Source organism: Hipposideros armiger, unplaced genomic scaffold (genome assembly GCF_001890085.2).
Source record: "Hipposideros armiger isolate ML-2016 unplaced genomic scaffold, ASM189008v1 scaffold_138, whole genome shotgun sequence".
Taxonomy (NCBI): Eukaryota; Metazoa; Chordata; class Mammalia; order Chiroptera; family Hipposideridae; genus Hipposideros; species Hipposideros armiger.
Window position 1 is genome coordinate 2,780,076 of NW_017731488.1, and position 24,689 is coordinate 2,804,764.

Sequence of the window (24,689 nt, forward strand, 5' to 3'; positions counted from 1 at the left end):
TTTGGAAGGCTCCAGAGCATCTGGTGACCATAGCAACTCACGCCAAACTCCGGCACCCTCAGCTCCGCCCACCTCTTCATGGACGCGCTCGTTGATTGGCTCAGCAAGTTGACCAATGGTCGGTGAAGCGGGCTATTTGCCGCGCGTTCAATGGTCGCGAGTCGGGAGGGAGGCGGGAAGACAGGGCAAGCAGGCCGGGCTGGGCGGCGGAGCGCTTGCGTATTTCCGGCTCCGCTGCGGAAGGCGGAGGACTGGAATCGTTGTCCAGGACGCAGCCCGAAGGAGCGGATAAGACCTGGGACGCACCTGCGAAGCTCGAAACTCGAAGAGTGGTTAGCGGCCGGCGCGATGGGCGGAGAGCAAGAGGAGGAGAAGTTCGACGGCATGTTGCTGGCCATGGCGCAGCAGCATGAGGGCGGCGTGCAGGAGGTAACGGCCCGCGTGGCGTCGGCCTGGCCTGGGCCAGCGGCTCCCGCTTACCCGTGCGGCTCTAGCCAGGCTCCCTCCGCTCTCCTTTGCCTTCAAGGGCCGAGATCCATTCCTGGGCCTCACGGCTTCTGGGATCCCCTAACAGTCTCACCGCGCTCCAGCTTCCGGTCTGGCCTCCTCGTCGCTTGTCTCGCTCCCTCTTCGTATTAGTCCCGGGCCCGGCGCGGCTCAGTAGTTCTTATCAGAGCAACTCCGGGGTTTCTGAACCTGCCTCTGAAAAACCCCAGAGCCGTGGCATCACCGCCCCGCCCTCTCTCCCCCCTCCAGTCTGAGACGTTCTTCCATCTCCGTTTCCTCTCTGATGGCCGCCCCCAAAGAGCATCCCTTAATCCGAATCATCCCAGACATTGGGATTTGCATCTACCGACTTTGAGCGAACCAGGGAATGTGGGGTGGGGGTGAGTGGGAATTGAGGGGTGGGGTGATGTTAGCACGTGGTCTTTTTAGGCCTTGAATGGGGAATAGGAGGCCTGGGTTCACAATTGGTTTCCACCACCTACCAACTTGGGACCTTTCCACGTCTCCAAGCCTCACTTGCTTTGTTTTTGAAACAGAATTGTGAATCCCTATTTTGTGAATCTTTGTTGGAGATTAGTGTCTTGAATTGAAGGACAGTAAGGACTTCTCAGTATTTGTTGAGTGACTGATGTGTGTCAGACACACACAGGAGCAGGTACTGGGGATACAGACGTGAGCAGAAATCTGTCCTTGTCCTGATGGAGCTTACAAAGAGCTTTTCAAAAGCATAATTCCTGTGTAGTGATCACATACAATAACAGCGTATATGAACGATAAGGACCAACTAGTATTGATTCTGGAGTTGGTTTTTTGGACTAGAAATGTGGAAAGTTAGAGGTAGAAAAGCCTATTAGTATCAGCCCAGAACTGTCATTCTGTAAAGAAAACAAAGGAACTTGCTCAAGATAATCCTATAGGTCCCTGACCTAGACAGGACGAGACTCCTTCAGCCAGTATGCTTTCCAGTTCTTTGCTGCTTCTCTGTCTCACTGGGGACAGGTTTTCATTGAGCTTTCCATTCCCATTCTTTTTTTTTTAAGATTTTTATTGGGGAATTGGGGGATGGGAACTGCGCTGGGGAATTGGGGGAAGGGGAACAGACAAGTTGCTGTCCTTTTGTTCTTCAGTCTAGTTGTGGAGGATGTTGCTTCACTGGCCCAAGTTGGCACCATCATTGCGCTCTTCCCGGCTGAGGCAGATCAGTCACCGGCTTCTGGACAGGGCGCTCACAGCGGCTGCTGGCTACACACGGTAGCCCATGGCAACCCACTGCAGCAGGGGCTGTAGCCTGCGCCGTCGCTGGCGACTCATGGCAGCCCAGCTCCAGGTTGAGCTGTTGTTCAGCATCTTAGCTGTAGAGGGCAGTGTCACTGGCCCTCATATGTGGGATCCGAACTGGGGTCCTTTGGCGTCCCAAGCCAGCTCTTCACCACTGCGCCACTTGGCCAGCCCTCCATTCCCATTCTTTACCTAGGTGCCATTGGTGACCAAGGATTCCTAAGACCTTTGAGGTGGGAAGAGAATTACTAATTCCAAGTATGCAAAGGTTCTCTCCCTCCCCCCCCCTAAATTGTTGACACAAAACTGAATTTGGGAATGAGTTGGGTGAATTAAAAAAAATGTCTAGAAGCAGGAATTGAAACCATTAAGTTCTAGCATCAGATTTAGAACCATTATGTGGGCAAATAAAGGGGCTTATATGTGCTAACCCTAGGTTACCACAAGATCTTTTCATTCAGCAAAAGTTTTACTGAGCATGTACTCTGAGCCAGATCCTGTGCCAGGCATTGGGTATGTAGACAGAATAAGCCATGGTTCCTGGTGCCTACTTGTGAAGGAGTCACTCTGGTAGGAGGTCTCTTGCTGTGGGCCAGACGCTGCTAAGGCCCTCATCTCCAACATCTCATTTGATCCTTACAAGCTTCCCAGAAATAGGTCCTGCTGCTATTGCTGTTTTACAGAGTTAAGAAACTTCCCTAAGGTCACAGAGCTAATACAGATCAGTCTAATACTCAAAACCCAACCTCTTAACCACTTGGTTACAACCTTCTGTTGGTCCTAATCTTCTGTGAAGTGTCTTCATTTGCTCCTCTCCTACTCGCTCTGCCCTAGAAGCAGCCAGTGCACTTTGGTTGGGCTGTTTACTATCTGGAAAGGAAAGCTGGACCTAGACTTTTCAAACCCTGGATGGGTTCCCTCCATATCTTTAGGCCGCTTCTGGGACACAAAGAATATGCAGCACATACACACAAGAAATGAGGAATCTGCCTTTCAGGTAATATAGATAAGGCTAAGTTAGGCTTCCTGGCAGAAGTGACAGTGGTTGGGCCTGTTTGGGCCTTCTCAGTTGAGAGGCTCAGGGGTACAACGCTCAAGTCCCAAGTTCTTCCTAGACTAAGAAAGCTGACTTCTGTGCAGTTGCAGGGCTCCCAATGTGGCATTTCCATAACTTCAGTCTTCCTTTGTCTTTCAGCTTGTGAATACTTTCTTCAGCTTCCTTCGACGCAAAACAGACTTTTTTGTTGGAGGAGAAGAGGGGATGGCAGAAAAGGTGAGTGTTGGGGGCTGCTATCCCTTTGGCAGCTCTTTAGAAGAAAAGCTCACCTGGCCTTCCTTTGACATAATAATAACCTTAAGTAAAAGCAAAATAACACAGGACAAAGCCGGGGAAGGGAAGCAAGCTGTCATTTATTAAAGCCCCTCTTCCTGCCAGGTACTTTATCTACCCTTTTCCCTTATGATCCTTTAGCATTTGGAGAGAGGCAGGTGTTACTATTCCCCATTTTACAAATGAGGAATTTGGCTCAGGGATGTTTGGCACTTTGTCCAAAGTCTTGAGATGAGTTGTGGGAGAGCTGGGGTTGGAACCAGAGTCTGTTGTAAAACTGCCTTCTGCTCTTGACACCATGCTTCTTGGTTTCTCTCCCACGGAGGAGGTTTATCTAATTACCTAGCTGGGAGACGAGAGAGGTGAAATGCTAGAAACTGAACTTAGAAATATAGGAAAGTTCAAAGCCAACCAATCCCAGTTTTCAGAGATGTGACCCAAAGTTCAGGGATTCGGGAATTCCATTTTGTGGTACAGGTTCTGAGACATTGAACTTCTTTCTGATTCCTTAGGTTGTAGTTACATTTTTGAAGATTGGTAAATCATAAAGATGTCACCTCACTGAGCTATGATTTTTATAACCTTCATGTTCGTTTTCATTTAAACTAAGCAACATAGTAATAAGAAGGAGACATTTTGCAAATTGCTTTCTGTGGCTTCAGAGTTCTCATGAGCTAGAGTGTTCTCTAATGTGTCTTGACAGCCTAGGGCTACTCTCTCATAGACACATTGGCCTGGAGGTACAAGTCTCAGGTTCTGGGTCTAGCTGTGTGGCCTCCTTGATTTCCCTGCAATACTCTGGTCTTTTCGGTCTTCACATCTGTAAAATGGGAGAAGATGGACTCTAACCTGTAGGACCCCTTCTGGCTCAAATATTCTTTTGTATCAGCACTGGCGCCTCCCATTTTTTCTGTGGGCTGGACAGACTACCTTATTATATCAGTAGTCATTCATTCGTTCAATGAATATTTATGGAACACTTAACACTTTTCCTGTGTTAGATACTGTGCCAAACTTTTTGGGATTACAGAGGTGAAGACAGATGTGGTCTTTGTTTTTATGGATCTCATAGTGTAGCCCCTCAAAGAAAAAAAAAGGAAAATTAAGAAGTGTTGGGTGTTTGGGCAAAAGCCCTAGGCACACAGGATGGCTCAGCTAAAAAACAAGACCAAAAAACCCCACAAAAGCCCTGGGAACATAAAATGGATATTCATCTAGGTTGGGGGCTCAAGGAAACTTCCTGAGGAAATGAGTTATGAAGGATGAGTAAGAGGTAGCTGGAAGATGGGAGAGAGATGAATCATAAGAAGGAGCCTCCGAAGTATCAGGGTGATGATAGCTACCATATATTGGCTGTCTGCTGGTCCCCTCTTAGACCTTGTCATGCTCCTTGGCTCTTTGTTACCTTAGGGTCAGCACTTTCCCAGGAAGTTGGTCAGACTCTCAAGCAGGCAGAAACCTGTCCAGCCTTTTTATCTGGTCTCCAGTTATAATAGTAACTCCTTTGTGTTGAGCACCTACTATGTGCAGGTCCACCAGATACACAATTTCCAGGTGCAGTGGTTAAGAGCAAGGGCTCGGGGGTCAAGCAGACATGAGTTCAAATCCTGGCCTTTCCACTCCCCACTTGACAACTGTATGGCGTTTGGTGAATCACTGTGTCTCTGAGCCTCATTTTTCTTGTAAGTGGAGATAGTCTTTACCTCACAGGACTGTTTTGAGGATAAAAACGTAATATAGATGATGTGGCTGGCATATGAGACTAGAAGTTCACTGTCCCTTTTCTGAACCTCTCGGGGGGCCAGATGTATTTTGGGATTTAGAATTCTTTGGATTTTAGGAGGCAATACAATGCATATACTGTACATTACATACAATACCCCAATCCAGGGGTCAGGAGCAGCATCCTGTAATCAAGAACATTAAATTTTCTGCAGAGAAATGTATATCAATATTTATACCAAGTGGGAGATATGAAGACTGTAAATACCTTCATACCACAGAGCTACAGAAAGTACAAAAACACTTACTTTGTATAGCTGTGGGGTCTAGGAATTATGGATAAAGGATTGTGGATTTGAATAAAGTTATAATGACCGAATCAATATGGTATGGCCATAGATAGAGAAATGGACCAGTGAAGCAGAAAAAGAGAACCCAGGAAAAGTCTAGCATAGAGAGAAGGCCCAAGATGATGGAATAGGTTAAAAAAAAGTTTAGCAGGGCCGGCCGAATGGCTTGGTGGTAAAGAGCTGGCTTGAGATGCCAGAGGGCCCCGGTTCGGATCCCACATGAGGGCCAGTGACACTGCCCTCCACAGCTAAGATGCTGAACAACAGCTCAACCTGGAGCTGGGCTGCCTTGAGTCGCCGGCGATGGCGTAAGCTACAGCCCCTGCTGCAGTGGGTTGCTGTGAGCAGCCATCCAGAAGCCGGCGACTGATCTGCCTCGCCCGGGAAGAGCACAATGATGGTACCAACTTGGGCCAGTGAAGCAACGTCCTTTACAACTAGACTGAAGAACAAAAGGACAGCAACTTGTCTGTTCCCCTTCCCCCAATTCCCCAATTAAAAAAAAAAAATCTTCAAAAAAAAACTGCTAAAAAAAAAAGTTTAGCATATATAAGGATTTAATATCTATCTAATATGGTAATTCAGTTCAGTAGGCAAAGGATGATTTCATAAGTCGTGCTGCTGCAAGTGGTTATTTGTAAAAAAAATTTTACCTTAATTGTACCATCTGTTTTACTCATGTAATAATAAATTGCAGCTCAAGATGAGTCTTGCAAGGAAAGCTAGGAAACTGTATAATCTTGTGTGGAGAGGCTTTACAAGATTAGAAACCTGGAAACTATAAAAGGGAAGGTAGCTGTTTGCCTCTTTAAACATTGAAAACTTGTGTATGGGAAGAGATAGATTTAAAGCCAATTGAAAAACAGTAGATTTGGAAAAATGTGCAATGCAGAGGACAGATAGAATTAAATAGCTAAGTTAATATGCAGGAACCTTGTAAATTGACAAGAAAAGGATAGACTAAAAATGGGCAATTCTTTTTTTTTTTTTTAAAGATTTTTATTGGGAAATTGGGGGGATGGGAACAGTGCTGGGGAATTGGGGGAAGGGGAACAGACAAGTTGCTGTCCTTTTGTTCTTCAGTCTAGTTGTGGAGGACGTTGCTTCACTGGCCCAAGTTGGCACCATCATTGTGCTCTTCTCTGGCGAGGCAGATTAATCGCCAGCTTCTGGATGGCCACTCACGGCGCTGCTGGCTGCTTACACTGGCTGCTGGCTACACACGGTAGCCCATGGCAACCCACTGCCACAGGGACTGCAGCCTACACCGTCGCCGGCGACTCATGGCAGCCCAGCTCCAGGTTGAGCTGTTGTTTAGCATCTTAGCTGTAGAGGGCAGTGTCACTGGCCCTCATATGTGGGATCCGAACTGGGGCCCTCTGGCATCCCAAGGCAGTTCTTCACCATTGCGCCACTCGGCCGGTAAAATGGGCAATTCTAAGAAGAGCAAATCCAAAGAGCATATGAAAAGATGCTCAAATTCACTAGTAGTCAAGGAAATGAAAGTTAAAGAAACAGTGACATGCCCTTTTCTTCCTATCAACAAAAGTTAAAAGGATGGGGAAAAAGGTACTCTTTGGACATTGCTGGTAAAAGTGAATTATTGTAGCTCTTTAAAAACATTTTATTATAAAAGATGCTCAACATCACTAATTATCACAGAAATGCAAAGTAAAACCATGAGATACCACCTCATACCCACTAAGATGGCTTCTTTCAAACCAGAAAGTAACAGGTGGTGGTGAGGATGTGGAGAAATGGAACCCTTGTGCACTACTGTAGGTGGGAATGTAAAGTGGTGTGACTGTTGTAGAAAACAGTATGCTACTTCCTCAAAAAATTAAAAATAGAACTACCATATGATCCAGCAATCCCACTTCTGGGTATCTACCCCAAAGAATTGAAAGCAGGTTTTTGTTTGTTTGTTTGTTTGTTTGTTTAAGATTTTATTGGGGAATTTGGGGAGGGGAACAGCGTTGGGGAATCGGGGAAGGGGAATAGACAAGTTGCTGTCCTTTTGTTCTTCAGTCTAGTTGTGGAGGACGTCGCTTCACTTGCCCATGTTGGTATTATCATTGCGCTTTTCTGGGTGAGGCAGTTGTTCGCCAGCCATTGGACGGCTGCTCACGGCGGCTCACAGCAGCTCATGAAAGCTCATGGCTGCTATCGGCCAGCCCCACTGCAGCCTACACTGTCGACGACTCACGGCAGCTCAGCTCCAGGTCGAGCTGTTATTCACCATCTTTCCTGTAGAGGGTGCAGCGTCACTGGCCCTCATATGGGACCTGAACCGGGGCCCTGCTGCCCAGAGCTGGCGTCCCAAACCAACTGAAAGCAGGTTTTGAAGGGAGTTGTACACCCGTGTTCATAGCAGCACTGTTCACAATAGCCAAGAGTGGAAGCAATCCAGGCATCCATCGATAGATGAATGGATAAACCAAGTGTCGTATGTACACATAATGGAATATTATTCAGCTTTTCAGCTTTTCAAAGGAAGGCAGATATACAAAAGAACACATGATTTCATTTATATGAACTGCTAGAATAGGAGTATGTCATCTGCCTCAGATGCGTTGGAGGTCATCCTGTCCCCTGCCCCCAGGCAGGTTCAGGACTTCACACCTTTTGGATTAGGCTTAAACATCTCTCAGTGTCTTCCCTGGCTAGACTAGTGAGAACCACTCTTTACTCTCGTCACCCAGCCTAGGTCAGGAAAAGCCTGTGTTTGGGTATGCCCACTGAGCAATCTGGGGCCTGCCTTCTAGAATTGGCTCAGCATTCCTCACCCCTTGCCCACTCTGGTGGGCTGTGGTTCCCAAAGACATGTACAGCAACAGAAGCTGGACCCTGACAGCCTACCAGTTGGCACCTCTGAGTCGGCTCCACACCGCCAGGGGTCTGCCTGAGGCTGAGGCTGGGCCTGGGTAAACCTGGTGGGAGGAGGCAGGAAGGAGGGGTCAGAGGCTTCTGTGATTGGCCTTGACTCCGCCCTGTGGTTCAGCTCTGCCCTCACCTAACCTCCAGGAGCTAGGAAGGAATAGGACAAATGGGATGTAACATGATTCACTGGAGCTGGGAGAGGGGAGGACCCTGCTCCCGCCTCCCCTTGGCCACTGGTTAGCAAATGGCTTGAGTTCAAGGTCTCCCTGATTAGGGACTTGGGACCAAGGCCCTGTGGTGGAACAGCCTTTGCTGGCGTAATTGTCTCATGACTGATTCTGTTGACAGCAGAATGGCCTTCTCTCTCACACACCATTTTGTTACCCAGTTGGTTGGGGGGTGGGGGAGTGCTTTTGGTGACCTTTAACCTTGTAGAGTACAGAGCTATTGCATTGTGGGATGGGGTTGGAGAATTTGGGGTAGCAGGAGGAATTGGCATTGAATGAGAAGCCACAGGCATTTGGCAGAGCCCCACATGGGCCCCTCAGCTCTTGTAGATTCCTCCAACTCCGGCTCAGAGATGCTTGAAAGATGGTTTATTGACCACTGATCGTGGTGGGTGCCCTGCGAGGCCTCCAGGTGCGTGGGTTGACACACAGTTGGGTTTCCTAAGTTTGGTATGTTCCTTGGCTTGCTGAAGATGAAGAGGTGAAACTCAAGAGACACTTGAGCTGGTGCTGGAAGAGGAGTAGAAGTTTGCCAGGTGACCTGGGAGTAGGGACAAGGTCATTCTAGGCAAAAAACATCTTATGCAAGACTGCTTTTAGAAATAATAGAATAGAGGCAGAGAGAGATGACCTCCGGGTCTCACAGGTAGAAGTAGAAGTAGACCAGGAACCCAAATCTAGGTGTAACTCGAGTGTGCATGAGAATTGGCCAGGAGGGCTTGTTAAAAATACAAATTGCTAGGCCATGTCCCCAGAATTTCTCATTTAGTAGATCTGGACTGGGGCCTGAGATTGAGCGTTTCTCACATTCTGGGTGATGCTGGTGCTGCGGGTTGAGGAAACCACACTTTGAGAGCTACTGGTGGAGCCCTCACTCCCATTGTATTTTTATAGCAGAGAAGGTTTCTCCCCAGCCCCCAACAGCTGACATTGGGTTAGCCTCAGCCAGGTAAGGGGTGTTGGGAAGCCAACACTTTATATGTGGCTATGATGTGGCAACGACTGTGCCAGGCTCTAGACAAGTGTCATATTTGATCCTTATGACAGATGAGGAAATGGGCTTAGAAAATGTCAAAGTTCACTTGTCCAAGGTCACACAGCCAGATAGTGACAGATGGGAATAGTTTTGGGGTAGCTCTTGGGGAACTCTATGGATGTGCAGTGGAAACATCCTGGGAAGGCGTAGTGGGAGAGGAAGGACCTAAAATTGATGGCCTGTGGGCTGAGGAGAGGAAAAGCTCCTCTTCCCTCAAGAAAGCTCTCTGGCTTGCTGCTAATGTGGTGGTTCCGGGAGTGGTGCCGAGTACTGCACGCCTGGGCTGCCGTCCTGGAGACAGGCACACAAGTCAGAGAGAGCAGGCCGAGGAGGCGGTCAGGGTGGGCCTGAGAGCTCAGGAAAGGCTTCTCAGAGGGATTGAGGCTGGAGTTCGAACAGCTTCACTCTCCAGTGCAGGACTTTCAGAGCACTCACACTTGGGCTGCACAGCAACCCTGTGAAGTGGGGATTCATCCTCACCGATGAGGAATTTGAAGCTCTTACAGGTTCGGTAATTTGCTAAAAATACAATAGCTCATGTGCAACAAAGCCTGGATTAGAATTCAGGTTGTCCAACTTCAGTGTCTGTACTCTTAGTCACTAGACTGTTTTTTGTTTGTTTGTTTTTTTAAGTAGCCACTGTTTATTGAGCCAGGTACTTTGCAGGTATTCTCATTACAACTCTGTGAGTGTGTTATCCCCATTTTGTAGATGAGGAAACTGACAGTGCCTTGGGACACTGTCGCCTACCCTGATGCCTCATCCCCTTCACTTCCTTCCCCAGCTCATCACACAGACCTTCAACCACCACAACCAGCTGGCACAGAAGGCCCGGCGGGAGAAGAGAGCTCGGCAGGAGACGGAGCGGCGGGAGAAGGCGGAGCGGGCAGCCAGGCTGGCTAAGGAGGCCCAGTCAGAGAGCTCTGGGCCCCAGATCAAGGAGCTGACTGATGAGGAGGCTGAGAGGCTGCAGCTGGAGATTGACCAGGCAAGAGTGGGCTTCCCTCCCCTGCCCTCTGATCCCCATTGGCACTAGAAGAGGGGACCCGCTTGCCAACTGCTTTGCCCTTTGCCACAGAAAAAGGATGCAGAGAATCATGAGACCCAGCTCAAGAATGGCAGCCTTGACTCACCTGGGAAGCAGGTGAGATGGACTGGGGGTGCTCGGGACTAGCCAGGAGTTTGGGAACTTCAGGGGACGCTCAGCCTTTCCATGTCTCCGGAATGCCCTCTCCTACCCCCCCTTCCCTCAGCTTGGGTTATCCTCCCCGTACTTCAAGATCGTGCTCAGCAACATTGGACTCAAGGATCTGTGTTAAAAATAAGACCAAAACCCACTGGCCTTAAGCCTTGGTAGGAAAGCCCAAGAGCCAGCGAGGGCAGCGCTTGTATAGGGTGGGCTGGGGTCTGAGGGCCCAGCCTGGCCCTTTGTGGTGGGTGACTCTGACACACCTAGGGGAGGAGCCCCTTAGGGAAACCCTCCAGATTCCCAAGCAATCGTTGGGGGCATTCACTTGGCTTTCGAGGTGCTGGTCTGAGACTAGGCGTCTCAATCCTACAGACACACAAAAGGATGTTGATGATTTGGCAGCTTAGTTTTATTGTAGAACAACCCTGCTCATGGCCACCTTGTGACCTTTTCTGTGCTAGGCTTTCTTCCCAAGTCCCTTGGCTTAACCCCCCACATTGAGTCCCCTGGGTCCATCTCTGACTGTCACTGTCCCTCAGCCGTGTCCTTTGTCACATGGTTATAACAGTCTGAGCTCCTCTCAGGCAGAGCTTAAGCAGGTTTACCTCTGACTCCCAGTGGGCCATGGAATAGGCGGGGACCAGGTCTGTTTCATTTTGTGGCTGATGCCCCGTGCTAGCTAGTCCTGGACCTGGCCTAGGGGGGGTTCAGTCTGTGTCTGTCAAGTAAGTCGCTTTACCGTGAACAGGAAGCTGAGGAGGACGAGGAGGAGGATGAGAAGGACAAAGGGAAACTGAAGCCCAACCTCGGCAACGGGGCAGACCTGTCCAATTACCGCTGGACTCAGACCCTGTCGGAGTTGGACGTGAGTGGCAGGGCTGGGGCAGAGGTGAGGGAGCCAGTCTGGGCCCCTCCTGACTGCTCCTACCCCATGCAGCTGGCAGTGCCTTTCTGTGTGAACTTCCGGCTGAAGGGGAAGGATGTGGTGGTGGACATCCAGCGGCGGCACCTCCGGGTTGGCCTCAAGGGACAGCCTGCGGTCATTGACGGGGAGCTGTACAATGAGGTGAAGGTGGAAGAGAGCTCGTGGCTCATTGAGGACGGCAAGGTGGTGACGGTGCATCTGGAAAAGGTGAGGCCCGGCCTCCTGGCCTGTGTCTTGATGGAGGAAGAGGGGTAGGCATCTGCTCATTCATTTAGGGGCCATGCTGGGGATCTGGTGGACATACCTTATTTAATCCCACAACAAGACTTAAAGTATGTAGGTCTGTCCCATTTTAGAGTCAAGAAAAGGGCAGCTCAGAGATTGCCCAGGCACTTACCTCTAGGAAGGGTTGGAGTCAGGGTTGAGACAGTCTTTGGTGCCTAAGTCTCACCTTTCAATAGGTTCATGTATACAGTCAAATCAGCAAATACTTGACCACCTGCTATGTGCCAGGGGTTGTTCTATATGCTGGAGAGAGAACAATGAATAAAATGTAGAACACTGCCCTCAGGAAAGCCTATGTTCTCACCCTCACTCCTTCAAAAAGAGAGATGGGACACCGACACCAGTAAATAAAGGTGGTCTGTAAAGTGCCAAGGGAGCAAGGAGAGCTTCCCGTGGTGCATAAGGCCTGGCCTAGCCGACCTGACTGGCTGTGGCTGCCTCACGCACCCCTCCATGCCCTGGCACTTGCTTTCTCTCTCAACTGGAATGTCTTTCCCTGCTTTTTAAATCAGATATACTGCTAATCCTTGCTAGGTGTCACTCTAATTGCTCTCCTTCCGCCCTGAATGAGTATCTCCCCCGGTACTTTATTCTTTCCCTTATCATTGCGGATTTGTATCTGGGTCTGTCTCCCCAGATACTGGAGAAGGCAGAGGTCTTGCTCCTCTGTACCCCAGGTCCCAGTATAGGCCTACTTGGGTCCCAAGTGCAGGATGTGGATGGGAGAGTTTGGTTCTGGAAAGGTTGGGTGGTTCCTGGGGCACAGAGTGAGCTCCCTTCCAGCCCCCGGTGGTCCTCCTTTTCCTCACAGATCAACAAGATGGAGTGGTGGAGCCGCTTGGTGTCCAGTGACCCTGAGATCAATACCAAGAAAATCAACCCTGAGAACTCCAAGGTGAGCCCTGGATGGTTGGGGGAGCTTCAGCTGGGAGATGAGGGGCCTAGGTGGCCCCAGAGCTTCACCTGTCTCTGTCACTGCCTGCCCCCAGCTGTCAGACCTAGACAGTGAGACGCGCAGCATGGTGGAAAAGATGATGTATGACCAGAGACAGAAGTCCATGGGGCTGCCTACTTCGGATGAGCAGAAGAAACAGGAAATTCTGAAAAAGTGAGCAATTCAGAGATGGGGGCTTGGGGTGGTGGGTGGCGGGGAACTTGGACCTGGGTGACAGCAGCAAGTGGGTCACTGAGCAGTACGCAGGAGCTGGCTTGCCCCTTCCGGAATGAGCCAGCCAGGTTTATGGCTTTATAGCCTCAGCTTGCCTACCCTAATCACTTGCTGAGGTCATCTTGAGGACAAGGCCACCTGAGGATACGAAGGAAGGTTATAGATGGTCATTGCCACCTACAGGAGAGCAGTGTCAACATTAGCACCTAAGCTGCTAGCCTCAGGCAGGGGTTCGAAGGGGCCTCAGAGACCCTGCAGAGACCCTGGCCCCCCACCCCCCACCCCCCGGCCTGGCCTGGCTCCAGGTTGCTCATGGTTCTGAAGAGATTAGACTTCATGTGGGAGGCTGGGAGAAGGCACTAACTTTGTGGGAGGGGGATAGCCTGTTCCACTTTCTTCCTATTTTCCCTTCCTAGGTTCATGGATCAGCACCCGGAGATGGATTTTTCCAAGGCCAAATTCAACTAGCCTGTTTGCCTCCCTGAACTCTTGGGGCTGAGCCCCCAGCTATCCATCTCCTTTCCCACCCTTCCCTGGGACTTGAGGGCCTCAGAGCTGAGGCAGGCATGAGACTGGCCCAGGTACACAGGCCCCTGGGCATACTGGGGGAAGGGCTGGGGCCTTGGTTGGGGGGGTCTTGTCCTCCCAGTTGGCCTACTGTTACACATTAAAGCTATTTACCCATTCTACCTGTGTCCTCTCTTCTTCTAGCGTTTCCCTGGGGGACAGGCGTCTTATGGCTGCTTCAGAGAGCTGGGGGCGTGCCTGCTGATTTTTCCCATGTGACCTAGGGCAAGTCCTTGCCCCTCTTTGGGGCTCAGTTTCTCATTACTTAAAGGGAAGATTGAAACAAGACATTTAGTTTATGTATGATTCTGAACAAAGGTGAGTTTTTCTGGCTATAGGGACCAGAACATACGTCTGATTCTCAGAGGGACCCATGACTCAGCAGAGTTTAAGACCAGCTGGACATGATTCCATTTTCATCACTTCCCACTGCAGTGGGTCTGTCCTGCCCTTGATCAAGTGTTTTGGAAATTACACACAGCTTCCCAGGGGCAGAGAGAAGCAAAGGCTGGGGGGACCGTCCTGCGCTCACATCTGTGCTGTGTGGTACAGGGGCCTGGCCCAGAGGGCAGGGTCAAGTCCAGTGGGCCTCTATTGTTTGTTTCTGGCCTGGACGTCTGCAGGTTTCAGGACTTCTCTGAGTTAGCTAGGGCAGTGCCAGAGCGGGAGAGGTACTCGCCTCTGCCCCAATCCAGTTCCCAGAGCTGACCCTGCTCCATCCCCTTTGGCCAGAGAGTGGAGGTCACTGAGTGCAGGGGGCCACCGAGCTATGGTTACAGCAGTGTCTAGGTTGACTTGTCCAGAGTGCTTTGCTCTGTGGGCCGAGGGGTTGACCCCTGGATTTCTGGAACATAGCATATCCTTTTGGCATTTCAGAATAGCTTGTTAAAGACTTAACGAGGCTGTGCAGTTCCTAGTTTTGTCTGTTTTCCAAACTTGATAAACCATCTTTTCTGGGAATGCCAGTAGTTGTTACCAAGGCTGGTGCTTTAGGGCCAGGGCTAGGGTGGAGGGACTGTGGCATCACCTACTCTGTTCCGTGATATCCCCAGACTCCATGGCCCATGGTCATTGTCAATCTTGAATAGGCCTTGAGCTGGATGAGACAGCAGGGCTTAGGGAATGGGGCCAGTTTTATCACTCACACAAGACCCAATAGGAAATCAGACAAGTACAGTTTTGTCTAATTGTCACTTTCCAAAGAGTGCCCATGAGGACAATAACAGGGCTGTGGGGGCTGCAGGTGAGGTGGGGGCGGGCAGCGGGGGTCCTGGACACCTTCCAATTTGTTCATCAGTCAGCTGGGCTGGTGGTCTTGCTCTGGCCTCACTGCTGAGACACTGCTGTCTGAATAGCTAAGTAGGATCCTTCTGAACCCAGCTGGTCTCCCTCCAAACAAGGGACCCTATTTCGGTCCCAAGCAGGTAAGCTTGTCAGCTTGGGGCCAAATTGCCAAGGCCAGCTTCTAGGTCTAGATCCACAGTTACTAGCTGTGTGACCCACTAAGTTCCTTGAGGCCTCTGTGAGAGAATGACTCCACGCGAGGGTTGTTGGGATGGCCAAGAATGTAACTGAACCCTATTGTGTTAACACCAGGGACAGGTGGAGGGAACAACAGGTCGGGCTGGGGTGGGGACTGACAAATGATCCAGGATTTGGGAAAACTGCAGGGATAGCCAGAAGCTCACCGGCCTATAGGCAGTGAATCCGGAGTCCAGACAGCCAGACTATGACCTCTCCAAATGACAGAAACCACGTGTGACACCTTTCTCAGGTACACTGTGCTGGGCTCTTCATCATCTAGAACTCACAGTGAACCTGAGGGGTGGGCATTATCACGCCCATTTTAGCTTTCTGACTTAGACCCTGCAACACTAGGCTAGACTGGATGCTCTATCCTGCATCCTGCTCTGGGCAGCAGTCTAGCAAACGGGACAGAAAGGACAGTATCACAGTCAAGATAAGACAGACGACTTTATTTCTTACGTGCTTGCAACTATAGTCATGTTAGCATGTGGACAAATGAAGAGGCAACCTGTGCAACAGATTATGACATGGAGTAGGCACTGCCCACAAAATTCCAGAGGCCCTCCTGCCCCCAACCCAATCCATATAAGAGAAGCTTCTTTTAGTGATCACCCCCTAGCCCCCATGGGGGAGGCGGAAGTCTGCATGATGGGTTTGGGTGGCAGGTTATGAGGGGAAGGGCCGGGATTCAATCCCAGAAGGAAACTCCAAAGTCTTTGCTTTCCACCTGACGGCCAGGGGCAGAAAGGGACAGATCAGGCCAGCTGGGGATCTAGGAAAATTCGGGCATCATGGCCCGGTGAAATGCACTTGGTCCAGGAACCCGTCAGCCAAGGCGGAGGAGCCAGAGTGGGCACTGCCTCCCCTAAAGGGGGTCTTGGTCCCCCCTCTTCATTCTGCAGGCTGTGCTCCTCTCGGACGGGGTTGTGGCCACTGGGCCCGGCGGGGGTTAGCAGTACACCTGGAGCAGGGGTGCCCCTGAGGAGTCTGTGTCAGTGCCCTGGAAGGACGAGTCGTGGCTGGCTGGGTATCCTGAGGGGGAAGGGAGGAGGAAACAGAGACTCAGAGTGGGGAAGGGGCTCCTTCTGGTCCCCCGGACAGGGAGAAGCCTGCTGAGAAGGAGCAGTGTGGGGCTTGAGTCTCGGCCAGTCAGATCCTAGGTAGGTGACCCACTCAGTTTCTTGACCTCTAAGGCCCAGCCTTGCTCTCTCTAAAAGGGTAACGACGCTGCTCCCGGGCTTGTTATGAAGGCCAAGACAGAAACCACACCGAGTGCCTTTTCAGCACCCGGCTGGATGGCCTCCTGCCCTCCACTTACCCCTCCCCACCACCCGTGACCTGGGATTAGAGGCTGTGGTCTGATCAGCTCCAGCTTGCCTGTTCTGGGCACCTGAGCCCTGCTGGTGCAGGTTCAGCCCCCTGAATCTCTCCCCACTGAACCCTTGAAGCCAGCTTGAAGGATTAAGATGCATCTGTGGCTTCTCGTCCCTTTCTGATCTCATCCCACCCCAGGAGAAAGCTGGGAGAGGATGGAATGTGGGGGCCCCCGTGGCAGTCCCCTCTCCTCTCCACACTCATCAGGTCAGGACCAAACCTGGGGTTCCGTAAGGCCTCAGCTTCCTGGCGATGGCATCTGCTGTTGTCTCCTGGGAGATCTGCACTGTGAGTTCTAGGAAGGGAACATGAGGGGCAGCAGTCATCATCACATCCTTTTACTCTACTCCCCACTTCTGCCCCTAGCCCAACGAGGGAGGCACCACTCACCCCTGGCCAGGCTAGAGAAACATTTAAAACCAAGACACAGATAGACAACGTGCATGCGCAGTGGTGGGTGGTGGGGATTTTGACTAGGGCAGAACAGTCAGAGACCCCAATTCCTATGGGCTCCTGTCCTGTTAAGCAGGCCAGGCCTGGAAGGTACTCTGGCAGGTGATAGCAAGGACAGAAGGAGCCTGTTAGGGGATGCAGGAGTTGAGAAAAAAAAGAAGAAAAGGAGGAAGAACAGGGACTGGCTGAGGGGTGGACCCGCAGCGGCCAAAGACCCCAGTGCAGCCTTCCCTTGGCCAGAGCCTCCTCCACTCTGCCCCTCGGCCCTGTGGGGCCCCACCTACCATCCTGGCTGAGCCCTGAGCCCACCATAGTCTCATGGCCGCTGTCAGGGGCAGCGGCAGCAGGAGCAGCCCGGGTTGAGCGCCCTTCTGAGGTCTGCGGGCGGCTGCGGCTCTTTCTGGTACTGATGCGAATGATGCCGCGTACCAGGCGGCCCTCAGCATCCTGCTCATCCAGGTGGTAGTCCTGGGTGATGCTGCTGATAAGGTCCGAGATCTTACTGGTCTTCTCCAGGAATACAGTGTCTGATGTGCACTTGGCCAGCTCGTCGATCTGGTGTACGCTGAACAGCTCTGTCAGCTTCTTGAAGATGAGCACATCGATCTCTCGGCTCGACATGGAGCCACTGCCTATCTCAGGCAGGTCCAGGTCCGACTCGTGGAAGGAGTAGTATTCCTCAGAGCCACGGGGGCTGCTGGCAAGGGTGCTCGGCAGGCTGTGCCGCATGGGTGGGGGCTCGGCCAGCGGCTCCTTGCAGCAGGAGTCCGCATCAGGGGCTGGGGAGGTGGTGCTGCGGTAGGGATATACAGGGATGCCTTTGAGCTTGACGTCAGGGTAACTGAAGCTGCTGCCCATGGTTGACTTGAGCCGCTGGCCATCCCGCCGGCTGGGGGGTGCGCAGTCGGGGCTGGGGGGCACTCCATTGTGCTCTTTGGCCCAGTTGACTTCGGCGGCCCCCTCAGTGGAGTCCCCGGTGGACAAGCAGGGGCTGCAGCTTCGCACACAGGCTCCACAGCGCTGGAGGCAACCCCGGCAACGGCGGAAGCAGAAGGCAGCCCGGCACCAGTCCCACACCCAGGGTCGCCAGAGTAGGCAGCAGGCTGGGGGCTCAGGAGCAGGCTCAGCAGAGCCAGAGATGAAGGTAAGGCTCTCGGGCCCATGGTGGCCAGGATCCTTGGGGTCTGGCCTACGGGTGCGGCGGCTTGGTGGGAGCTGAGATGGCTCATCATAGGTCTCCAGGCATAGCTCCGTTGGCTGCTCCCAGGGTCCCAAACGTGGGGGCCCAGATGATGGGCGGGGGTGTCCAGGGTGGGGCATGGCTCATTACATGGTTTGCTGCAGCAAGGCACCTAAGGGGAGAGGCCAGGGAGGAGTCAGGATCAGAGGCCAAGGACAAACTCCTGCTCTGACCTTACGAGCTTCAGACTTCTGGTTTCTGAGAGGCCTGTGATGTGGCCGGGCCCACGTATGCCCACAAACCCTCATCTAGTGTTCTCTCCCTCCCCAAGGAGGAAGTTCTCTCTGTGGTCTAACCTACATGTGAAAATCTCCTAGGACTTCACACCCATTAGAACGACTACTATTGAAAAAAACAGAAAATCGCAAGGATGTGGGGAAGGAGGGGAGTCTTGTGTATTGCTGGTAGGAATGTAGGATGGCACAGCTGCTGTGGAAAACAGTATGGTGGGTCCTCAAAAAATTCAACATCAAATTGCAATATGATCCAGCAATTCCACTTCAAAAGGACTGGAAAACAGGGCTTGAACATATATTTGTACACCAATGATCACAGCAGCATTATTCACAACAAGCAAAGGTGGAAGACAACCCAAAGGTCCATTGATAGATGAACGAATAAACAAAACATAGTGTACACATACAATGAAATATTATTCAGCTCTGAAAAGGAACGGCACTTTGATACATGCTACAACATAGACGAGCCTTGAGACATAATGCTAAGTGAAATAGGCCAGACACAAAAGAACAAATACGTATGGTCCCACTTATATGAAATATCTGGAGTAGTCAAATTTATAGAAACAGAAAGTAGATGGTTGTTGCCAGGGACTGGGGGGAGGGGGAACAGAAAGTTAGTGTTTAATGGGTAGAGCTTCAGTTTGGGAAGATAAAAAAGTTCTGGAGATGGACGGTGGTGATGGTTACACAACAATGTGAATGTGTTTAATGCCACAGGACTGTATGGTTAAGATGATTTTTTTAGAAGTTAAAATGGTCAGTTTTATTTTATGTATATTTTACCACATAAAAAGAAAAATCTCCTGGGACCTCACTTTCTGGGGAATGACCTCCCCCAGTTTCTCCCCACTGTGGTAAGCCCACCCAGCATAGAGCCTTTGAGGCTGTTCAGCAAATGCCTCTCCATGTGACTTGCTACAGAACCTGATAGTTACCATCTTCTCTTTCTTCCCCTCCTCCTTCAAATTAGACATAGGAATGTAACAGTTACCCCGTCAATATTTCAGACTGGCTCAGATTTGTTCTCCTAAAAACATTTAACACCAAGCAGTTCTGCTTCCTTTGATTAGACAAGAAAGCCGAGCCACAATATACATCTTCTTTCCCTTTTTGACTTGGTTGCTAGCAAGCTCAGAGCTAAGTCTTAACTCATTTCATAAACACTGAACTTGGCCCTGTGTTAGGCACAGCAGAGCCAAAGATGAATGAACTACTGACCCTGTTCTTGTGATTCATACATGATTTTGTAGGGAAAGCAGATGCTTAAAAGCTCATAAGTTGGAACATGTATGAGGCATTATCGGAGTAAATAACTGCCAGAGGGAGTCAGGGAATATTATGTAGTGATGTATTGGGTGGGTCCTTGACCATATACAGGGCTTTGCAGGGCACTAACAATCCTTAGCCTGGATTTTCTAAGATATTGATCCCTTATCTTTTTATTCCTGATTTAAGGGCACTGGGGTCCTAGAACTGCTGATGTGTGAGGAACCTGGGACTGGGCATCAGGCTATCTGTGTTCTAGTCCCAGTTCTGGGTCTAATAGGCAATGTGCTTTGAGCAAATCAGTGCCACCTCTCTAAACAGGGCCACCATCATCTCTCACCCAGATACTGTCAAGGCCCCCATTTTGGCCACCTCCATTCCTATTTGCTGCAGCCAGTGAGAACTTAAAAAAAGAAAAAAACAAACAAACCCACAAATCTGGAGAAACCTGGCAAACATCACTTTAATCAAATGATCAAAGTTAACGTCACCAGTAATGGGATGTACTGACATCATATGCCTCCTGATACGCATCACTTATGACGTATTCTGCCCAAAATGCATAACCTGAATGTCATCATGAGGAAACATCAGACAAGCCCAAGGTGAGGGACATGACAACTAAATGCAATGTGTGGTCCAGGATTAGATCCTGGACCAGGAGGAAAAATTGGAAATTGAATAATGTGGATAATTGATGAAATTTAAAAAACGATTGTACATTATTTTATAGTATTATGTCAATGTTAACTTTCCTGAATTTGATTATTATGGTTATATAAGATAATATTCTTATTCTGAGGAAATACACACTGGCGCATTTAGGGATAAAGGAGTATGATGTCTACAAGTTAATCTCAAAAGGTTACCCCCAAATCAGAGGGTGTATGTATGTAGAGAAAGGGAAGGAGGGAATGTTAGCCATGGTTAACAGGGATGAGAAGGACACAGTTCTTTAACTATGTTTGCAACTTTTCAAAGCACTCTCATGGCCCCCACTCAGCACTCCTCCAAGGATCCTTCAGAACCCAAGTCAGATGGGAGCCCTTCTCCCCACAGCCTTCTGCTGGGCTCTCTTCAGCTGGGTTGGCCTTGAACCCAGTGTTTGAAGATAAGCCTATATGACCTCGAGGGGCAGAAACAGTGTGTGACTCCTTTCTGCCTCAGTGTCTGAGCAGGGTTGAGTACAGTAAGTGCTTCAGGGAACTGGCACATTCTGTATGACCTCAGGGTAGAACCAGGGCCATTGGGTGGAAAGAAAAAGGACTTAGGCTCTAGGCTGACCAGAGTGGTGGGAGCAGTGTCTGGAGGTGTGTGTGTGTGTGTGTGTGTGTGTGTGTGTGAAACCCCCTCTCCAAAGGTGTGCAAAATGAAACTGTAATAGTTCCCTCACAGCCCAGAGGGGCAAGTGGTTAAAAAGAAAGAAAAAGGACTTAGGCTCTAGGCTGACCAGAGTGGGGGGAGCAGTGTCTGGAGGTGTGTGTGTGTGTGTGTGTGTGTGTGTATGTGTGTGAGTGTGTGTGTGTGTGTGTGTGTGTGTGTGTGTGTATGTGTGTGAGTGTGAAACCCCCTCTCCAAAGGTGTGCAAAATGAAACTGTAATAGTCCCTCACAGCCCAGAGGGGCAAGTGGTTAAAAACCTTTGCCTTGGGGGCGGCTGGTTAGCTCAGGTGGTTGGAGCGCAGGCTCATAACACCAAGGTTGCTAGTTTGATTCCCACATAGGACCAAGGAGCTGCGCCCTCCACAACTAGATTGAAGACAACTACTTGACTTAGAGCTGATGTGTCCTGGAAAAATATCCTCCACAACTAGATTGAAACAACTACTTGATTTGGAGCTGAAGGGTCCTGGAAAAAACACACTGTTCCCCAATAAAATTTCTTTAAAAAAAAATAAAAATAAATAGTTTAAAAACAAATAAAAACCTTGCCTTGGTTTGAGCAATGTGGTGGTGGGAGTGGGTTAATTTATTCATTCAATTAACAAATATTAACTGAGGGCCTACTATGTGCCAGACACTGTTCTAAATTCTGTGGACAGTGGTAAAAAGACAAAATTCCCTAACCTCAGGAGTTTGCATTCTAGTGAAAGTTAATTATTGATGGCTTATATTGTTCTAAGTGCTTTAACTGTATTAAACCAATTAATTCTCACAACTCTATTTGCAAGTATTATTATTATTACTATACTGAGGCACAGAGATGTTAAATAAATTGTCCAAAGCCACACATCTATTTGTACCCAACCTGCGTGGCCCAGACTCTTATCTACTACCCCATCCCATCTATTACTTGGGAGGAAGGAGGCAGTCAAAGTGGCCAACTGCCAGTTCCATGGACAAGCCCGTGTCTAAGGAGGTCCCAAAGAGGGGGCCCTGAGTCTTCGAGGCTCAGGCCTTGGATGAGGAAGGTGAGCGTATCTACACTGTTTCAACCACACTAAGCTCTGGGGTACCTGTGGTTTGTAAGAACATCAGGGGGTTACTGATGATGGATACTCTAGGTAACTGTCTCCTCTTCCACCTCCAAGGCTTTAGGATTCGCCACTCCTCATTAAATACATCCAACAGATATTTAGTGAGCACCTACCATGTGCCCAGCACTCTGCTAAATGTGGGGAAACAGCAGTGAATGGGCCAGAAACAGGCTCCAGCTAAGAGGACTTTTGCTTTATTTAACACTCACAATTGCCCTGTAAGTATTATATCTCTGCTTTACAGATCAGGACTCTGAAGCTCAGAGAGCTGAAGTGACTTTCCGCCTAGCTGGAAAGGGATGGAGCAGGACTTGTACTGCGGACTGCCAGACTCCAGAGCCCATGCACTTTGCTCTGTGCCACACATTTCGAATGGCAGTGGGATGGAGGAAAGGGGAACAAAATCTGAGGTAAGGACAGTGCCTGGCCTCAGTTTTTCTCTCTCCTCTAAGCCCTGAACCCTTCTGAAGTCAAACAGCCCATTTTTTCTAGGCTATGTCTCTCCCTAGATGCTGCTGCCCCTACCTCCAAAATGCTAGGAACACTGGACATTTAGTTTTGTGAGGGGAGGGCCCCTGCTCTTACTGTAGTCTGGTGCAAGACTTTAGGCCTCAGTTTTCTCATCTTTAACAATGGGAGAGTTGAATATCTTCATGGGCCATGGGAGGTTTAAATGAGATACTGCACGCAGGAGGTTTGGCACCTGGGAGGAGCTAGAATGGGCACCCCAAGGCACTGCAGGGATCTTCCTCTGGGTCCCAGCCCCACCTTCCCCAAACTTCTTATTGATGCTCTTCCCCTCCCCCTTAGTCCCTGAGAACACACACATTCACGGGTCTGTCTCCCTAGCGTCCCCCTCCTCCCAAGGTCTCCAGGACAGTCCCGGCTGCACCGGCCTCTGCCCCACCCCCGTGCTCAGTGGAGTCTTGCACACCCGCCCGAGAGGGACACCCCAGATGAAATAGCCGTCGGCTCTCGCGCCGGGTATCCGTGCACCTTCGATCTCCTGCCCCAAAAGCTCAGCCCGCGTCTCCCGCATCCGCGGGCACTTGGTCCCGGGACAACGGAGAACCAGACCCCGGCACTGCCCCTAACACTAGCACAGCCCTTACACCAGCAATGCCCTGAGGGCGAGCACCACCCTCTCTAGCGGCAGGGGCCCTCCGCCCACCGGCGGACTTGGCCTCTCTCCCGCTCTGACACTGTTCCTCAGGGTGTGCATGGCCCCCGCCCCAGGCCAGCGCAGCCTTAAGGGCGATCACTGCCCCCCTCATCCCACTCTGTTCGCCCGGCCCAGGCGCCAGCTCAGGCCGTCCCCGGCCCGGCCCAGCCCGCGCACCCCGGAAGTGGGAGGGTGGCCCCCAAGGAACCGGCCCCGGGACCCTTCCCCGTCCGGGAGCAGCCTCAGGGGTCTCTACACACTGGTGCCGCCCTTTTTCGCACCCCCTCGGGCCCGCGCGGGGCTTACCTGTCCCGCCAGGTGAGCGGCCTCCGGCTCGGCCCCTCCCCGCCCCCCTCGCCGCTCACCTGGGGCGCGTGTGAGCGTCTCGCGGGAGCGCTGCACGGGCCGCCGCTGGGGACACACTTCCTGCCTCCGCGAAGCGCCGTCGCCGCACACCTGGGCCAAGGCCCCGCCCCAAGTGCTGGGCGGGCACCGTGTCCAGGCCTAGGCGCTCGAGAGCCGCGCTCTGCCTAGTCCAGGTAAGTGAGGCCTGTCGGGCAGAGCGGACAAACTCTAGGGCCCAGTCTCCTCTTCTGTCTAATGGGCAGGTGGTCCTAGCAACTATGAGCTCCTGGGGAGCGCTTGCCAGGCCTTAAAGACCCCGCGCAAAGGGCTTGTCTCCTTGGACGCCTTCCCTGACTCCTAGACCTGTCGGGTTTTCTGTTATATAGAACAGTTCTCTGTACTTTATCATGATACTCAACATACTGTTGTTTTCTTGTTTTCTGTCTCCTCCTTTAGCCTCTGACCATGAAGAGAGGGTCTGGTCTTGTTCCCAATGTTTCCTGGTGCCTAGTGCAGGACCTGGCACATACTAGTAGACGCTCAGCAGATATTCTCAATTGAATGAGCCACTGGCTCGGATTTCTTGCTTTGCCCTGAGGCAGAACTGGGAGCCTTGGTCCTCTGCTGGCTGGTCAGTTCACCATCTCTGTTCTGGGCAATCTGCAGAAGAGAGTACCTGTGTTCTGGGGCCAGGGCTGGGCTCTGCAGTCCTGAGAGACACTCCCTCATCAGCAGAAATGGCCAAAATGAGTCAGGATCATCCCATCTCATGGGATCTCTACAAGAGGCAACATCACTGAGTGGCAAGAAGTTAGGGCTCAGGGCAGGCCGAGTGGCTCAGTTGGTTAAGAGCTCGCTCAATACTAGCATAGTATTATTTAACCCTTCCAGTAGTCTGTGAGGTGGGGCAGGTGTTATTATCTGCATTTTACAGATAAGGAAACTGAGGATTAGAAAGGGCAAATTATTTGCTCAGGCAGTTGGCACAAACTGTGTGACTTAGGGCAAGGCACTTTCCTTCTCTACGCCTCATCTGTGGAGATAATAGTACCTCTCTCCAAATGGGAGAACTAAAAAAAGATAATGGATGCGAAGGAGATAAAGGCTATGGGAAGAGATGACTGGGATGAGGTTTGGTAA

The 24,689-nt window shown here is 50.7% G+C and overlaps 2 protein-coding genes and 1 long non-coding RNA gene across 3 annotated transcripts; 2 read left to right on the top strand and 1 right to left on the bottom strand.

Moving 5' to 3' along the window:
- The first annotated feature begins 212 nt into the window (after nucleotides 1–212).
- Nucleotides 213–13,586, top strand: NUDC (nuclear distribution C, dynein complex regulator). The gene is made up of 9 exons (XM_019650208.1): nucleotides 213–429; nucleotides 2,981–3,058; nucleotides 10,115–10,318; nucleotides 10,409–10,474; nucleotides 11,268–11,384; nucleotides 11,457–11,651; nucleotides 12,541–12,624; nucleotides 12,719–12,837; nucleotides 13,314–13,586. Exons 1-9 carry the CDS (start codon nucleotides 349–351, stop codon nucleotides 13,363–13,365), a joined length of 996 nt encoding a protein of 331 aa, XP_019505753.1. The 5' UTR covers nucleotides 213–348; the 3' UTR covers nucleotides 13,366–13,586.
- Nucleotides 13,587–15,419: 1,833 nt separating this feature from the next.
- KDF1 (keratinocyte differentiation factor 1) lies at nucleotides 15,420–23,612 on the bottom strand. The gene is made up of 4 exons (XM_019650069.1): nucleotides 23,511–23,612; nucleotides 17,103–18,170; nucleotides 16,586–16,660; nucleotides 15,420–16,023 (listed from the first exon to the last, which is right to left on the bottom strand). The coding sequence occupies exons 2-4, from the start codon at nucleotides 18,136–18,138 to the stop codon at nucleotides 15,941–15,943; spliced, it is 1,194 nt and encodes a 397-aa protein (XP_019505614.1). The 5' UTR covers nucleotides 18,139–18,170; nucleotides 23,511–23,612; the 3' UTR covers nucleotides 15,420–15,940.
- On the top strand, nucleotides 17,891–23,501 carry LOC109386684 (uncharacterized). Its single transcript, XR_002124831.1, has 3 exons — nucleotides 17,891–17,962; nucleotides 22,287–22,452; nucleotides 22,892–23,501. It is a non-coding gene; the product is annotated as an uncharacterized LOC109386684 (long non-coding RNA).
- Nucleotides 23,613–24,689: the final 1,077 nt, after the last annotated feature.

Coding starts and splice junctions, on each gene's coding strand:
- KDF1 (XM_019650069.1), bottom strand. CDS start 18,138: ATGCCCCACCCTGGACACCCCCGCCCATCATCTGGGCCCCCACGTTTG. Junction 16,661..17,102: donor CTCAGGGCTCAGCCAGGATG/GTAGGTGGGGCC, acceptor TTCCCTTCCTAG/AACTCACAGTGCAGATCTCC. Junction 16,024..16,585: donor GAGGCCTTACGGAACCCCAG/GTTTGGTCCTGA, acceptor CTTCCCCCTCAG/GATACCCAGCCAGCCACGAC.
- NUDC (XM_019650208.1), top strand. CDS start 349: ATGGGCGGAGAGCAAGAGGAGGAGAAGTTCGACGGCATGTTGCTGGCC. Junction 430..2,980: donor ATGAGGGCGGCGTGCAGGAG/GTAACGGCCCGC, acceptor TTTGTCTTTCAG/CTTGTGAATACTTTCTTCAG. Junction 12,625..12,718: donor TCAACCCTGAGAACTCCAAG/GTGAGCCCTGGA, acceptor GCCTGCCCCCAG/CTGTCAGACCTAGACAGTGA.